The following is a 16,908-nucleotide window of genomic DNA, read 5'->3' as shown; positions in this document are numbered from 1 at the left end:
GCGTCCCTGAAGCACTAAACCGGCGGTTCTCAAATAGTGGGGCGCGTATTAACCTCTGTGGAGCATGCTTTTCTTTTGTCGGTGTACTAGACTTAAGTGTAATTGGACATCCATTACAGTAGGTGGCAGTGGCGCGTTCATTGTCAGAGTGTGCGCAGGGAGCATTAGCTCTGTGGTGAACGTTTGTTTTTTCACCGCACACACGGCGAAGAGCGGGAGTTATGACGTAACGTCCGGTCAGTGAACGAACGAGCCCTCAAGAGACGGCACGGAAACATATTTAACAGTGATGAAAAGAGAGGCGGAGCCAGACGGAGGTAGCTAGACAACCAGAAACAAAGACGAGGAAATATGACGAAGCGTTTGTAGCGCTTAGCTTCACGGTGACGGTGGGAGACGAGCAAGTTAATATATATATATATTTATAGCGCTACTGAGTTAATGTTGCTGATCAGTTTTAAGTTATATATTTTTTGTTTTATTTTATGTTTCAGTATCAAAAGGTTCAATTGGTCAAAAAATGTTTGTAGTTAAATACGGATTTAATGTATTTATTTATATTAATTTCAGGCAAATTTAAAAACAATGTTAATAAAGTTGTTATTTGTTGGAAGCTGATCTATATTTCTTTACTTTTTCTTTATTGTTAATAAAGATACAATGTTATGCAGAGGTACACTGAACAATTTTATTGACAAATTATATTATTTATAGTTGGGGGGGGGGGGGGGGGGTGTATTTTTTTCCTGCGGGGGGCGTAACAGAAAATAACTGAGAAGCACTGCACTAAACCTGCCGCATCCTTCACGGACGCGTCGCTCTCAACATGAAGATGGTTTTCAGCCTCGCATGCTCCTTTTGATTCTAGTGTGATAAACTCCGCTGTCCATGTTCTCATCACACATGAAGACGTGAAGACATGAAGACATGAAGACGTGACGTTGTCCCCTGTGTCTGTGTTTCTGTGCAGTCATGGCCGAGTTAGACCTGCGTCTGAGCGATGCACTGACTGACGGTGTTCCCCAGCAGGGCCCGGAGAGCCTGGTGCCGAGGGACTTTGTGGAACAGCTGGAGGCGGAGACCTTCGACGATAAGGTGGGGGAGACGGTGGGAAAGACGGACTACATCCCCCTGCTGGACAACGATGACGCCGGAGCAGGTGAGGACCATAGCGACTGGGACAGGAAGTAGCCGGTAGCCATAAAACGGCCGTGAGGTTTTTGCCATCGTGCAGAAACGTTAATTCTTCCAGTCCGGGTGGACTGGGAGATGGAAAAATCCCCCGGGCAAAATAAGAAACGACCTTTTTGTCTTCCGTGTACGTTTCATTGAGGTAGAGTAATACGCTGAAGACAAACTTCAAGGCGATCTGAGTATCCCAGCCGACGGCAAACATTTGGGATCTTGCAGAACGGCGCGTCACGTTTTAGTCCCGAAACATTCCTCCTAAGAATCAGGAGGATCTGTCGACTTGTTTGAATCAAAGACGCCTAAACAGACACTTAAAATGTCTCGGTCGAATCCAAGCGTACTGACTCCAATCCTACAAAGCAGGCAGGGAAAAGGGTTAGACTTTAAAGAGCACGAATAGTCTGCACTACTTAGTGTTTTTACTGGAGATACCAAACCCACGTTGCTGTCACGTCGGCTTTAATGCATGCTTTTATTTTGGTAAATCTCAGCACGCATGCTAATGTGATGTTACTGATGCTGAAGATCTGGCAAGAAGATCAGGAGATTAGTTCAAGAAGTTCTAAACCGAATATCAGTCGCACCCAAACGAAGGAAGTCACTCGTCTACTGACAGCAAAGACATAAAGACTCCTCCTCCTGGTCATTCTGTAAGCTCCTCCCATCGTTCTCTGTGAGAAATGCTTTTTCATTTAGCCGCTCTCCAGACGCGGGTAGGAGCAGATAGGTCAACATGACAGGGATCGGACAGAGAGAGCTGATTGGTCTTGGTTACTGGACTCCGCCAGTCAGCCTGAGTCCTGAGACGGTGACGGTTAACTGCAGGGTGGGCCGTGGGAGGCATCGCCACTAGGGGGCTACAGCATTCAGACACTCTGAGCCAACCAGCAGGACAGCGCCGTCCATAGTACTTGCGTGTCTGATGTGCGGAGTGTCTGTGTGTACTTGTGTCTGATGTGCGGAGTGTCTGTGTGTACTTGTGTCTGATGTGCGGAGTGTCTGTGTGTACTTGTGTCTGATGTGCGGAGTGTCTGTGTGTACTTGTGTCTGATGTGCGGAGTGTCTGTGTGTACTTGTGTCTGATGTGCGGAGTGTCTGTGTGTACTTGTGTCTGATGTGCAGAGTGTCTGTGTGTACTTGTGTCTGATGTGCGGAGTGTCTGTGTGTACTTGTGTCTGATGTGCGGAGTGTCTGTGTGTACTTGTGTCTGATGTGCGGAGTGTCTGTGTGTACTTGTGTCTGATGTGCGGAGTGTCTGTGTGTACTTGTGTCTGATGTGCGGAGTGTCTGTGTGTACTTGTGTCTGATGTGCAGAGTGTCTGTGTGTACTTGTGTCTGATGTGCGGAGTGTCTGTGTGTACTTGTGTCTGATGTGCGGAGTGTCTGTGTGTACTTGTGTCTGATGTGCAGAGTGTCTGTGTGTACTTGTGTCTGATGTGCAGAGTGTCTGTGTGTACTTGTGTCTGATGTGCGGAGTGTCTGTGTGTACTTGTGTCTGATGTGCGGAGTGTCTGTGTGTACTTGTGTCTGATGTGCAGAGTGTCTGTGTGTACTTGTGTCTGATGTGCAGAGTGTCTGTGTGTACTTGTGTCTGATGTGCAGAGTGTCTGTGTGTACTTGTGTCTGATGTGCGGAGTGTCTGTGTGTACTTGTGTCTGATGTGCGGAGTGTCTGTGTGTACTTGTGTCTGATGTGCGGAGTGTCTGTGTGTACTTGTGTCTGATGTGCGGAGTGTCTGTGTGTACTTGTGTCTGATGGTTAGCCTGTCATGGTACCGCTGCACAGGCCAGCAAACATTCATGTTCAGCACATTGTAGTAATAATATCTGCTTGTGTTTTTGTATGTGTGTTTGTGTAGACATGGGTACTGCTTTGGACAATCAAGAGCAGGACGTTGCACAGCCTGGTAAGACAGATCCCATCGTTCTCTCTGCTGTGGTTCAGTGTGCCGAGTCAGCTGGTCCTCCTCGTCCAGCAGCCAGACTGTCTTTTGTCCTTGTGTGTGTCCTTGTGTGTGTCCTTGTTCTCCTGTGTTCAGTGCTGGTTGTGTGTGTGCGTGCATGCTTCGTGTTGTTCCTGGAGGACAGCAGCTGCCTTTCCTTCGGCTTCCTGCAGGTCCAGTTGGGTTCACCTGCAGAAACGCAGAAACGCAGACGTAGAACGAGATAAACCAGACATTCTCCCACGCCGATGCTTTCCTGGAATCTTGTTTTTGTTAAACGGTCAGGCCTGAATCTGCTATTATGTGTGTAAGTTGAAAACATCCCTACTTGGTACAAAGCCATGACATTTGTTTAAGGTTGCTTTCACACCGGACCAAGTGGACTCGGTTCGATTTGGGAGCTGAAAGTCGCAACATTGTTGCATTTATCACTTGTTTCGGTTCAGCTCTCTCACTGATCTGCGTATAGCGTTACTACGTATATTTGGTCATGTGTTTAGTCCGGTGAACTTTCACACTGCATCCGAACCGAACCAGGGTTCACTTGCAAATGAAGCGGACTATCCGAGGAAACGAAATCTGGTCCATTTAAAGCAGACCAAACTGCTCTGGTGTGAACTGAGGCTTAAATGTGACTCATCCCTGAGGAGCGGATCAGATCTTGATGCCTCTGTTATTACGCTTTTACAGTCGCTGAAAGGTTACGTGAGGTCAATTAGCTACCGAAGTTCTTCTGAACAGTCTTTTGATCCAGTCTGAGAGAAGTGGAACATTGTTGCCTCGGATTTGGAGATGCCTTGTCTTTGTGCATCATAATTACATTATGAGGTACCACATTTACCTCCGCCAGCATTTATCTGTTAGCAACGTGACTCCAAAAGTTACAAACGGATCTTGATGAAATGCTCGGGAAATGTTGGGATATGTTACCAGGAACAGATTATTACATTTTGGTAGATAAGGTCATCTGTATAATCGGGTTTCAATTGATCAATTAAGAGATTGTCAAACTGTTCGCCCTGTAGGCTGGTATTACTAATCACACTTCTTATGAATGGTAATAAAGTCTGTTTGGCTCAGTTATAACCCGTTTATAGCAAAACTGATCTGATGTGATGGGGAGCTTTAAAATGCACACAGAGATACGTTTGATTAAAAGTACCAGGATGTCAGGATCACGTTGGCGTAGATTGTTTCCTCGGATACGATCTTTTGGTTCCTTTGAGCACCAGAAGCAGGTAGCAATATTATGGTTATTACTTAGTAATGTTTTCTGTATTTATTCTGGGACCTGTGTCCCCTTTAAACGGCAGCCTAGTGCTGGAAATGAAAGCGTGGCTTAGTTTGACTATCGCTTGACTTCCTGGTGAGGACTAGAGAACACTGATGAAGTTACTCTTCCTGTCCTGCCATTCAGTTGTTGGAATAGAAGCACAGTTTATTCTGATGAGGGGTTAAAGTTGGGCGGAAACGGTTTTCCGAGCGCTCTGCAGGGAGGAAAGCGATGTCTGAACTACCGCTGCCACCCCTACGGTCCATTGACATTAGTCCTTGTTGGCGAAGGTTCAGTTTTGTTTCGGTCACATTTTCATCTTGCATTAAAAGATCATGCGAGACAAAAACAGGAAGAAGCCAAAGCTTCATTCATTCATATGTGCCTAAACCCTTTCATTGATATGTTACCTTCCATTATACTGTTGAAAAGAATGAAAACTAAATACACACCTTCCTGAAATCAGTCATTTTCATAGCTTTCTAAAATAGATCATCTTTTTAAATATAAATAAAGAATTGCAGTTTTTCCATCTCCTTACTAACTTTGTAGCTGCGCCCCGCTTGGTCTGTCGGTACCTGTCTGCTGCCAAAAGGGCCTGATAGGACTCCTTCTTCAGCTTGACGGCGTCCCTCACCACCGGTGTCCACCAAGAGGTTCTGGGATTGCCGCCACGACAGGCACCGACCACCTTACGGCCACAGCACCGATCGGCCGCTTCAACAATGGAGGCACGAAACATGGTCCACTCGGACTCGATGTCCCCTGCCTCCCCCGGTACATGGTCGAAGCTCTCCCGGAGGTGGGAGTTAAAACTCCTTCTGACAGGAGATTCTGCCAGACGTTCCCGACAGACCCTCACAATACGTTTGGGCCTGCCAGGTCTGTCCGGCATCCTCCCCCACCATCGGAGTTGGCTCACCACCAGGTGATGGTCGGTTGACAGCTCCGCCCCTCTCTTCACCCGAGTGTCCAAGACATGCGGCCGCAAGTCCGGCCATGGTGTGCACATATGGACACCCTTATGCTTGAACATGGTGTTTGTTATGGACAATCTGTGAAAAGCACAGAAGTCCAATAACAGGACACCACTCCAGTTCCGATCAGGGGGGGGCGTTCCTCCCAATCACGCCCCTCCAGGTCTCACTGTCATTGCCAACATGAGCGTTGAAGTCCCCCAATAGAGCGAGGGAATCCCCAGAAGGAGCACTCTCCAGCACCCCCTCCAAGGACTCCAAAAAGGGCGGGTACTCTGAACTGCCGTTTGGACCATGGGCACAGTCGGGATCCGTCCCCCCACCCGAAGGCGGAGGGAGGCTACCCTCTCGTTTATCGGGGTAAACGCCCAATTAATATTTGATGAATTGTGCAGTCCTATCTCAAAATACTTTCCCAGAGTCCGGTCATGGTGCAATATTCCCAAAAGAGGAACGACACCGCTTGTGTTCCAGCAGAAGTGTTCCACATCGGTGGCTTCAGGGTCCATCGATTTCTGTTGGATTGTTGAGAGACCGGCGAAAGGAGATGATGGGAGGAATGGTCAGCACGCTCATCTGTTAAACTGGCAGTTCGCATGTAATCAATTGCATATGTTACCATGGTGACCAAACTGAATAGAGAGGCGGCGTCTGCTGTGAGAACGCTCCTCTACTGCGTCCCCGGTGAGACGAGGGTACCGTACGGGTGTGTCTTAGTGGAGCATCCGATCTTTCAAGGCGCTCTAGATCAGGCATGGGCAAACCCAGGCCCGGGGGCCATATGCGGCCCGTTGGTCTTTTTAATCCGGCCCGCCAAACTTCTCCAAAGTATATCATTAAATAAAGTTGTATTATAATTAAACCTCATTCATTTGACCTTTTTCCTGTAATGCTACCTGTAAAAGGCCAAATCCTTTCATGCAATAGCTTTCATGTGTCATTTATATTAGCTCACACAAACGCTCCATCCATCTGTTCCTGGTCTGGCCCATCTGTCAAATTTTAGAACCTATTGTGGCCCGCGAGTCAAAAAGTTTGCCCACCCCTGCTCTAGATCCATCCATCACTGCTGTTCAGCAGAGCCCAGGGAGAGGACCCCTGCTGGCAGAGCTGAATCCTGACAGGGCAAAGGCGCATGTGTGTGTGTGTGTGTGTGTGTGTGTGTGTGTGTGTGTGTGTGTGTGTGTGAGTGTGTGCATGATCTGTCTGATGCATGAGGCTTCTGCATGGCACCTGAACATCATATAGGATAATGTTTCCAGATGTTTGACCGATGTAAGATGAATCAAACCTCTGTTAGAGCGGTTGATTTTCTTTCTTTCTTTTTGACAGCGTTACTAACCTGATCTCTTCATTTTCTCCCTTCACCCCCTTCCCCTTATTCTGCTATATTTTTTTTAAATACCATTTTTACTCTGTCTTCTCTCTGGACAAACCGTCTTCGTTGCTACTCTTATTTTACATCTACTCTTTCTTTCTCCTTCTTGATTGCTATCATCATTGTTTTTGTCCCACTTCTCTCTTATCTCCTTTCTTAAATTTCCATGCTTCAGAGGACTAGAGCCCGCCTCCATCGCCATGCCAACTGTCAATCAGCTGTACATCCTCTTCTGTGCGCCTTCTTCCTCTCCCTATGTAAAACACACACCCGTGCACACACACTGTCCACCCTCCTTTGGTCCGGTATGAAGGAGAGAGCCTGAGGCCAAAGACGAGACGTTTCCTTTCCCTCATGGTAGAGCCCCCCCCCCCCCGCGCCCCCCTCCCCTCCACCAGAAAACCAGGGGCTCTCCGACACACAACTCTTCCGGACAACAATACAATCACTTTTGTTTTTTGTGTCAGGAAACCTAATTTCCACACTGCTGAGGTAAATCAATCCGGTATCGATTTTGGACTTTGGTGCCAGAACCCGCTTTATTCTCTCTGGACTCGGACTATAAGTTACAACGAGTCACAAAACATGACTCTTGTTTCAAAGGAGGAAGCTGCTTGCGGGGAATGTTGATTTATTCTGCACACTAGAATGAAAGAATCGATGCAATATCAGGAAAAAAGGTATGAACTGTCAAAAGGACCATTGATCATCAGGAACGCGTCGCCGCCGGACGCAGCCGGCCTGATCCGGGGATGATGAAATCATTAGCAGGACCCTGTGCCCCTCCCAAAGTGGCTAGCATGATCAATCAGATCACTTCAGCTTTACCCAATGAGCTAATCAATGACATGCTGGCAATGTCTGAATTGCTGTTCCAAGTCTCCATCAACAAATGCAGCATGCGCTACGGCTATACAGCAGACATGCTAACGCTAGCCGCTGTGAAACGCCTTTTATTTCCAGGGAGCTCCAGTAGCATGTTGATAGCAGGCGCCAACGTAAAACATAAATCCATCTTTAATGTTTGAAAAGCCCATTGAGCCCCCCCCCCCCCCACCCCCCCACAGCAGACAGGAAGTGAGTACGTTGGTGTCCACTGACAGCAGCCGGCCCTTCCTCCGGTCCAAACTGATGAAACTGGCTTTATTTCCTGATATTCGTTGAATCTCGGTGTGTTTACTTGTTACTACCATGATATACGTGTCGCGTCTGCCGCTGTATTTGGTCTGTGTATTCTGTCAGTCAAAACATGTTGATGGGGTCCTGCTAGCCACAAGCTAACGTTACACGCACAGCTGTTATGTAAACATAGTAAACACATTCATCTGAGTTCCCAACAGAGAGGGAATACTTCAATAGTATTATTTGCTGTACTGCAGTTCTTGACATTGACGGACAGAATGAAGAGGCGTCCTTGTTGCACAAACACACGTTCATTCCTCTTAGCATGTTAGCAGGACCCCCCACCAGAAAACTTTATTGATCCCAGTGGGCAATGACAGAACATGAGAACTGATCAGAGGTCAAGGTCAGCTGTAGTTTCATGCTCTGTGACCCTTTTTGATGACTAGAAACGTTCTGTTTCCTGCCTGCTCTCTGCTAATAAAGCTAAATGACGTACACTAACTGCCTTTGGCTCTGTCTCCCTCCTGCTAACCGGCATGAGCTAATCCGTTTATCTAATGCTGCTGCTTCTCATCCCTTTTCCTTCCTGTTCCTCTTCCCAGCAGTTTCTCAAGTGCATGTGGCGCTATGGCTAGCTCTGGCTAGCATTTTGAGCTTGAGGGATTTTATATTGTAAAGCCTCAGTGTGCTGCCAAGAAATGATTCTTTACTGCTTTAGAGCAGACATGGGCAAACTAAGGCCCGGGGGCCATGTACGGCCCTTTGGGCATTTTAATCCGGCCCGCCGAACTTGTCCAAATTATATAATTAAACAAAATTTTATTATAATTAACCCTAAATTTTCCCTTTTCCCTGTAATGCTACCTGTAAAAGGCCAAATCCTTTTATGTAATGTATTTTACATGTCATTTATATTAGTTCACACAAACACTCCATACATCTCCTCCTGGCCCCGCCCCTCTGGCAAATTTTAGGAGCCACTAGATGCGTTTACATGGACACATTTAACCCGGTTAAAATCCTGATCGGAATAAAAATGCTTCATGGACACACCTTAACCGGAATAGTCTAATCCAATCCAGCCTGATCCGGTCACAATTCTATCCCGATCGAGAGGGGTGGTTTATACCGATTTGTAACCCGGTCAGGGCGCATGAAAACACTTATTCCGATGTTTCGGTACAAGTCGTCCTTACTGCGCATGTCTGTGACGTCAGCTACACGCGCTGCTGCTATTCCCGGAAGCTAGTTGAAGCAGAGCGAGCGAAAAGCACGGCGGGCGGAAGACAGAACTGGTCAATATCTGAGACAAACATGTTGCCGGAGACATTAAAGGAGGAAACTAAAAGAGCAAACGGGGAAAACGAGCGAAATAACGCTGACGTTTCAGGCAGAAAGGCGCGGAGCGATGATTTGTTCACAGCGGAAGTCGCTACGCTACGCTTCTTCTTCTACCATTTCCGGTGTTTTGGTCAAACTGCGCATGTCAGAATATTCTGTTCCGATCAAAAGTGTGATGCATGAACACGCAAATCCTAATCGGATCGGATTTTTAGGGTCCATGAACACGGCGCATCGGAGCACAATTTTACTCTGAACTCTGATCGGAATAAAGACATTTTGTCCATGTAAACGCACCTATTGTGGCCCGCGAGTCAAAACGTTTGCCCACCCCTGCTTTAGAGAGAAACGCATCTCTGGGTTTAAAACACTTAAATACATTAGACTAAATCTGCCTTTCGGTATCTGTCCGTGTTGCATGGCTTCTCCTCCAAAGGTTGTAACGGAGCACAGAACGAGACGGCCTGACGGACGCTCTCCGTTTCTGCAGCGACACATTTTACAGAAAGACTTCCTCCCTGAGAGGACAAAGGAGCCGCATGCAGTTTGTCTTTGTGCGTTTGATGACCGCTTTGAACATGGAAGCAAGACATCCTGGTCCAGAAAACGCTCTTCATTAGAAGTAGTTTCAAACAAAATGAGGAGAACTCACGCATTTACCGGTTTGTAATTAAATGTAGAATGGAACCTCGGTTCATTCCGTAGTTTTGTTTGAAAACCCATTTATTGGAAACCGAAACTATGTCTCCCATAAGAAATGAAGTAAAGTCGATGAATCTGTTCCTCAGCAGCAGGTAAATCCATTTACATTATAGTTATAGTTATATTAAATGATTAAACCATCCAGACAATCCTTGGTAGTTTGGTAGGTCTGTAATCAAGTACAGAAACACGTCTGGAAGGAGTGAACTCGCTGAAATGAGCTTCCTCCGTAGGGGGGCTGGGCTCTCCCTTAGAGATCGGATGAGAAGCTCAGTCATCCGGGAGGAGCTCGGAGTAGAGCCGCTGCTCCTCCACGGGGGAGGAGCCAGATGAGGTGGCTCGGGCATCTATTCAGGATGCCTCCTGAACGCCCACCTGGTGAGGTGATCAGGGCACGTCCCACCGGGAGGAGACCACGGGGAAGACCCAGGACACGCTGGAGAGACTATGTCTCTCAGCTGGTCTGGGAAAGCCTCGGGATCCCCCCAGAAGAGCTAGAGGAAGTGGCCGGGGAGAGGGAAGTCTGGGCTCCCCTGCTTAGGCTGCTGCCCCCGCGACCTCCCCCAGATAAGCGGATGAAGATGGATGATTCAAAGCATTTTTATTACTTCCTGAGATAATTCGCATTTCATCGCACCGTGTGTGTAGGTGTGTGTGTGTGTGTGTGTGTGTGTGTGTGTGTGTGTGTGTGTGTGTGTGTGTGTGTGTGTGTGAACTATTCTTTTGCCACAGTTGAACGGGGCAGACCTGCAGTACGACCAACTTTTGAGAGCTGCTAAGAACGTGTGTGACAGATTTTATTAAAACAAATGGCTGCCCACTGGCCTCGCGGGCCACAAACAATGACTCGGAGGGCAACATTTGGCCCCCGGGCCTTGAGTTTGACACATGTCTTCTCCAGAGAGAGGCCCGGCCTCCAGTCCTCTGTCAGCGTGGGTTAGTTTGTGTGAGTCGAGATGAGTTGGCGTGGCTTAGACCCAGACAGCTGAGGTGGACGGATGGATGGACGGATGGATGGACGGATGGATGGATGGAACGGAGAGAGAATGAGCTGAACAATCACTCTGTCAGCAGATTTCAGAGGAGGACTCCTTTACTCTTCAGAACGTACTGCACACACACACACACACACACACACACACAAGCACAAATACTAGCCCTAACCCGCCCCCAGGGATTCTCACCCCAGAACAGATTACCAAACAATCCTTTAAAAGAGGGCGTGACGGAAGAGTCAGAAGATGAAGGGGCTGAAGCTGTGGAATGAGTTTGGATTTGAGGAATGGTGTACATAATGCGAATGCTCAACCGACTAATTATAGAGAGCAGATTCAGCATTTCTTTCTTTTTCAATAATGTTTCTAATCACATCAATTACTGGCTGCTTTGTGACGTTCCTCCTCCTTCTAGCTCTTCCTCACTGCTTTTCCTCTTCCTCTCATCGTCTCGTATTATATTTGCTTTTCATGTAATGAGCAGCGGTTTGTTCTCGGTGCCGTGTTCTGTCGATGAACTCTCGGTGAACTGTTGTTCCAGTGGAACTGTCGTAGTGCGTATCGAGGATCTGAGGCTGACGAAGAGGAGCAAGGAGAGGCTGGGGTCAGATGGAGGCTATGCTGCTGGCTCATCCCAGATTAGACAGTCTGTGGAGTCGGTAGAATAAACTGGGATGGCGCTGAAACAGTTTGGTTTTAAGCAATAAACGGTAATCAAACGTAATTTGATTTGCAGATGGAAATAAAGGTCATGGCGTAGACCTTTCTGGCATTACTATCAAGAAAGATGCTTTTTTTTGAGTGATTATGAGATTTAATTAATTGATCTAATTAATCTCTTTTTTTAATCTCGCCGAAAAATTGCTGATAAAATCCCTCAATTTGAGCTATTTTCATTTTTATTTATTTTTTGAAGTATTTTCATTTAAATTCATTGCATTATTGTGGCAGATCAAAAGATGAATATATAACAAAGAGTATCTTTATAAAGTCATTGATTGTTTGTAACAGACTTTAGCAGACGCAGTCCAGACATTTACATTCTGCTGTATCTGCGACTCGTCCTCAGTGCTGCCTGCAACATTTAGTTTCCACCACCAGGGGGAGTATTGCCGAGTTCTGTTGTCAACCTCCAAATAATTAGAAGATAAAATATAACATCAGGTCCAAATAAAGTTCTGTAAGTTAAAAACCAGTGAGAACTCTTGTCGGATCAATAAAAGCATTGAACCCTGAACTTGTTGCTTTTCCTCTGCTTATTGATTATTATTATTAATATAAAATAACACAGACCCATCAATCACAGCGCTATAAGTTAGCACATCAACAATAACATTGTTCAAAATAAAGTTCTGAATTCCTCTAGTTTAGTCTGGGGAAGAGCTTCGCTATGGCTCGCTCAGTTGCTAACGCCTTAGCTGCTAACGTTAGCGGTGGCTGCGCTCGCGACTGGGTGCTTTACCTTCCTCTCCGCTGCTCACCTTGTCCCGCCCACCTGTAATGGGAGCCTATCAGCTTGTGCTAAACAAGCCCAAACACAATAACAGCCAATCAGTGGCCACTTCAGGGTGTCACTGACTATTCCCCCCCCCCAACAACTCAGGCACAAAAAGCACAACGCAAAAAACGGATTTTAGGACAAGGCGATACAGAAACAGTAAAGTTAGATTAAAAAGCACAACATGCGTAATGTGACTGTCATTAATCAATCAGAATTAACGCGATACTTTGACAGCCCTGTTTTATATATATATATATATATATTACTAATAACAACCATCCATCGGCTTTTTACTCTGCCGCTTGACTTGGACGTCGTCCATTTGTCTCTTGGCAGAACGATGCCCTTGTCTTGTCCCAGAGCCGGAACAGGGTGCCTCTGTCCAGCTGCTGCAAGATCAGTCACTCTTTGACCTTGTTGTACAGCCTTACGTTGTCCCTGTTGTCGTGGTAACTGTCTCATTGATGTCCAAAAACAGAAGAAGCATGAAAACACATTCAGTCGTTGGTGATCGCATTTTTAGCAGGGATGACTGAGACACACAGAATGATGTTACGCCTCGACGCACAATAATTAGGTGTGTGATGTGTATTCTTTATGACCTCGACCCGGAATAGGATAAAGTAGATCAATAGATGAGGCCAGACCATAATTAATGAAACCTTCTCAGCCTTAGTCTAATCTGATCCATTTGTTTCAGCATGAAAATTAAGATTTTTTACCAAATGATGATATAATAAAGAGAAATTGTGTTTATGAAATGTTTTATTCCATCTGATTTAGAACACAGCTTGTTCAACTGTAAAATGGGGGGGGGTTGCGGGGGGGTCACAGAACAAGTCTGAGGAACTTTGTCTTTAGTCCAGCCCCCCCCCCCCCCCCCAGCGCAGCTTCAGTGCTGCACCTCCGAGTTAAAAGCCGCTGAGCTTTCACTTTCAGGTCGTCTGCTTCATCAGCAAAGTGAATTTAAATACCGAGAGATTGTCAAATGGACGACCCCGACGGACGATCAATCAGAGTGAGACAGGAAGACGTTTCGTAATGTAGCCGAACGGCAGAGAGGAATGGTGACGTCTACTGGCTAAAGGTATTGATGATTGGCCATCGATCAAACATGGCTGCATTAGTGGAGTAACAGTGTGTGTGTGTGTGTGTGTGTGCGTGTGTGTGTGCGTGTCTCAGATTCCTCCATCAGCCTGATGTCTGTCCCAGTTTGTCTTTGTCCTCAGCAGTGAGCTCGGCAGCTCTTACGTGATCTGGACCTTTAGATCCTGTGTCTGAGTCGCTTGTTTGGTTCCGCATGGTGGCGGCCGGGGTTAACTTCCTGTTTCCTGCGTGCAGAAACCTGCTTATTTGACATGGGAAGTGTTTCAGGTTTTGTGTGGGACACGTCTTCCTGCATGCAAAAGCCATTTTTAAAACACCGCATTGCTCTTGAGTTAAATGGCAGCGCTGAAGCTAAGCTAAGCTAAGCTAACTGTGGTCTGGCTCGGGACTCGGGTCACAATGGATGACGAGACTCACTAGTAGTGATCAGAACACTGACGGGGACATTGAATCAGTCGGTCAGTCCTCCTTCGGGCTAAGCAGAACTTTGCTGGCACACGAAACCCAGAACTGTGTGTGGAAAATGACTCGGCATGAAAGATGAAAGTTAGCGGGTCGAGATGATTTCCTCTCCCAACACTCCGTGAACTGGTTCACAGCAGAAAAACCAAAGCTAATGACTTACTGTTTCGCTGCAGATCTGTTGATTAGAAAGACGGGAAACGCTGCCTCACCTCACCTCATATCCAAAGCTTGGGTCCGAGTAAACGCACTTGGCTACTTGATTTGATGAAGTCATTTGATTACTCCGTGAAGCCGCCGGCATTGGGAGGCGTTGATGATGATGAATATATTTATGAGATAGAATGTTAGAGTACAAGTACAGTCAAACAGTAGCATGTATTACAGTACACGTACAGTCACACAGTAGCATGTATTACAGTACAAGTACAGTCACACAGTAGCATGTATTACAGTACAAGTACAGTCAAACATCCTGTGTAAGAGGAGCATTTCAAAAAAGCCCTTGCGGTCTTGTTTCCGTTGAAAGTCCTTCGTACATAAATCATCCACAATTAACAATACAAATTTAACAATACAAATAAAAATAAAACCAATATTAAATTACTCAATTTATGCAAAATAACATTAGAAAAATAAAAAATAATAATAATAATTTTACACCACAGATGCAAAATGACAATGAATGACAATAAATTAAATAATAATAAATTACCAAGACACATAATATGTGCAACGTAGGTGGACAAAAAAGGGGGTGGGGGGGGGGGGGTTGATCCGGAGAGTGTCGTGATGACTATCTCCGTTTCTGCCCCCCTAAAAGGTGTATTTTTAGGGCCGTTTTGAAGGAGGCCAAAGAGGTGCATGTTTTGAGGGCGGGAGTCAGGGAGGGCGTTCCATTTCCTGGACGGAGATGTTGCAGTGCTGATGCCCGAGAGCTCCAAGTCAGCGTCAGTGTTATAACCACCACTATAACGTACATTTGGGAGTCCATGCAGCGTCCAGCTTTGAGATGAGACGCCCCCCTGTCCTTCTGGGTGATTGAGTCAGGGGCAGAAACTACGGCAGTGACCAGTATTCAAGTTGTCCTTTTTGAAGACGTCCCCTTGAACAGCAGCCCAGCAGGGAGGCGTCCGCTTGTCTTTCTGAGCCATGTGGAACATCTATTTGGTAAACTTTACGCGTCTCAGACACAAAGAAGGGGCGTCCGACACAACGCCCGAGCCCACGAGGACGAGTGCAGCTGCGCTGGCGTCCGTGAATCAATCGCCGACCCTGCCGGCCGAGCGTTTGCTACGCCACAGACGATGCCCCCCCCCCCAGCCGCGGCCCCCGTGTGTCTGATAGATGGGAGCGTTTTTGACTTCGGGTGGCATCCTGTCCGTTCGACTCGCGTCACTGTCTGTGGACGCTGCTGGGAGAGTATTGCCACTGGCGTCTCCCTCCTTCTCTCCCCCACGCCTCTGTCTCTCTTCCTTCCTTTCCTTCATTCATCACCCCCTTTTCCCCGTTTTCCCTCCTTTTTCTGTGAAGTCTCTTCCCTTGTCTCCTTCCCTTGCCTTCCAGCTGTTACTCCGTCTGTTTAGGATGTCATCGTCCCTCCGCCTGTATTTTGTCCCACTCTTGTCTTTCCATTTCTACCTTGGACCCACACTGTGCCAGTCTGGCCTCTGCAGTCCTCGAAGGGTCTCTGGTTGGAGACTGGGGCAGGAGATTAAGGGTGACTGCTGGATGAGGGAGGGGGGGGGGGGGGGGCAGGCTGGGAGAAGGAGGCGCTAGCTGCCGCTGTCTGGGATCTGAGCCAGACAGACAGAGAAACGTCACACCGAACCCAGACTCCCCAACTGTGATGGCATTTTTCGGTGTGTGGGTGTGAGTTCGACTCGGGGTTCACAGCGTGGGTCGCTCAGAGCCAGCTGAGGCTGCTCTGGAGACAGACAGAGACGGGCGCTGAGCTCTCTATGAACCAAGCACCGCTAACTGTTCACGGTTTTAAGATGGGGAGATCTGATCCTGGAAGGACACTGAGCAGGTGAGAGTGCGGGTGCATGTGGACTTGTGCATGATAAAGTCATACGTTTGGAAAGTGTGTGTGTCGATTGGTTTTCTGCAAAGTACAGCGGTGCATCATCAGCGAAGGGGAACTGCTGTTCAGGGGTCCGTGTTGTTGCTGCAGGTTGTAGGCTGACTGCGAGGGGACAGGCGCCAGCGGTGCACGGCGAGCTGCAGGCGGAGGCGGGGACACGCTCACTTCACCAAGGCAAGGCCCCGACTGCAGACTCCTTATCAGGTACCACAGTCAGCCAAAAGCAGCGTTAGCCTGAAAACCCCCCCGGTGGGTTCTTTTTTCTGGGTTCTGTACTTGACCTTTCGGTCTCTCCTTTATGATCCCAACCTGAGGATAAACCAGACCTTAGCGTCCGAGACGTACTGTACACAGTTTTGCGCATGTCCTCAGTGAATATCAGACCTCTCCTCTGCTGTACTGACGACCTGCAGCCATGTTGGGGGCAGCATTGCTGTTTTTTTTGGGGGGGGGGGGGTGATCGTCTGTAATGAGAAAGACAAACCAGGATGGATAGAGAGAGCAGGAGGGATCAGTTTGAGAGGAAAGCAAAACGATGATGATGATGATCACGGTGAAATCACGGCGCTGAAGAGTCTAGCGCTACCGAAGTGGACCGACACCCAACGTTGAACCCGGGCCGAGCAGCGAGTCGGTCTCAATCGAGGCGTGTGTCACCACGGGGGGCTGGAGCGATACGATACGACACACTCACATCATTTTCTGAAAGATTTTAAAGGGACAAAGTGATTTTGGTGACATCTTGTGAGTGTTCCAGTGACTTGGATTGAATTAATTCAACTGAAACCATCCGTCCATCCGTCCATCCATCTTCACCCGCTTATCCGG

General features: G+C 47.4%; 1 protein-coding gene across 1 annotated transcript in view; it reads left to right on the top strand.

Annotated features, from left to right (window-relative positions):
- Nucleotides 1–660: 660 nt before the first annotated feature.
- The window catches only part of LOC137904039 (axoneme-associated protein mst101(2)-like), a 43,678-nt gene continuing 27,430 nt past the window's right edge, over nucleotides 661–16,908 (top strand). Inside the window, exons 1-4 of the mRNA XM_068748203.1 lie at nucleotides 661–673; nucleotides 971–1,159; nucleotides 3,050–3,097; nucleotides 16,171–16,284. Coding sequence (XP_068604304.1) covers nucleotides 661–673; nucleotides 971–1,159; nucleotides 3,050–3,097; nucleotides 16,171–16,284 — 364 coding nt within the window. The remainder of the gene's footprint in view (nucleotides 674–970; nucleotides 1,160–3,049; nucleotides 3,098–16,170; nucleotides 16,285–16,908) is intronic.

Source organism: Brachionichthys hirsutus, chromosome 14 (assembly GCF_040956055.1).
Source record: "Brachionichthys hirsutus isolate HB-005 chromosome 14, CSIRO-AGI_Bhir_v1, whole genome shotgun sequence".
Classification (NCBI taxonomy): domain Eukaryota; kingdom Metazoa; phylum Chordata; class Actinopteri; order Lophiiformes; family Brachionichthyidae; genus Brachionichthys; species Brachionichthys hirsutus.
This window is presented reverse-complemented; position numbering and strand designations above follow the sequence as displayed.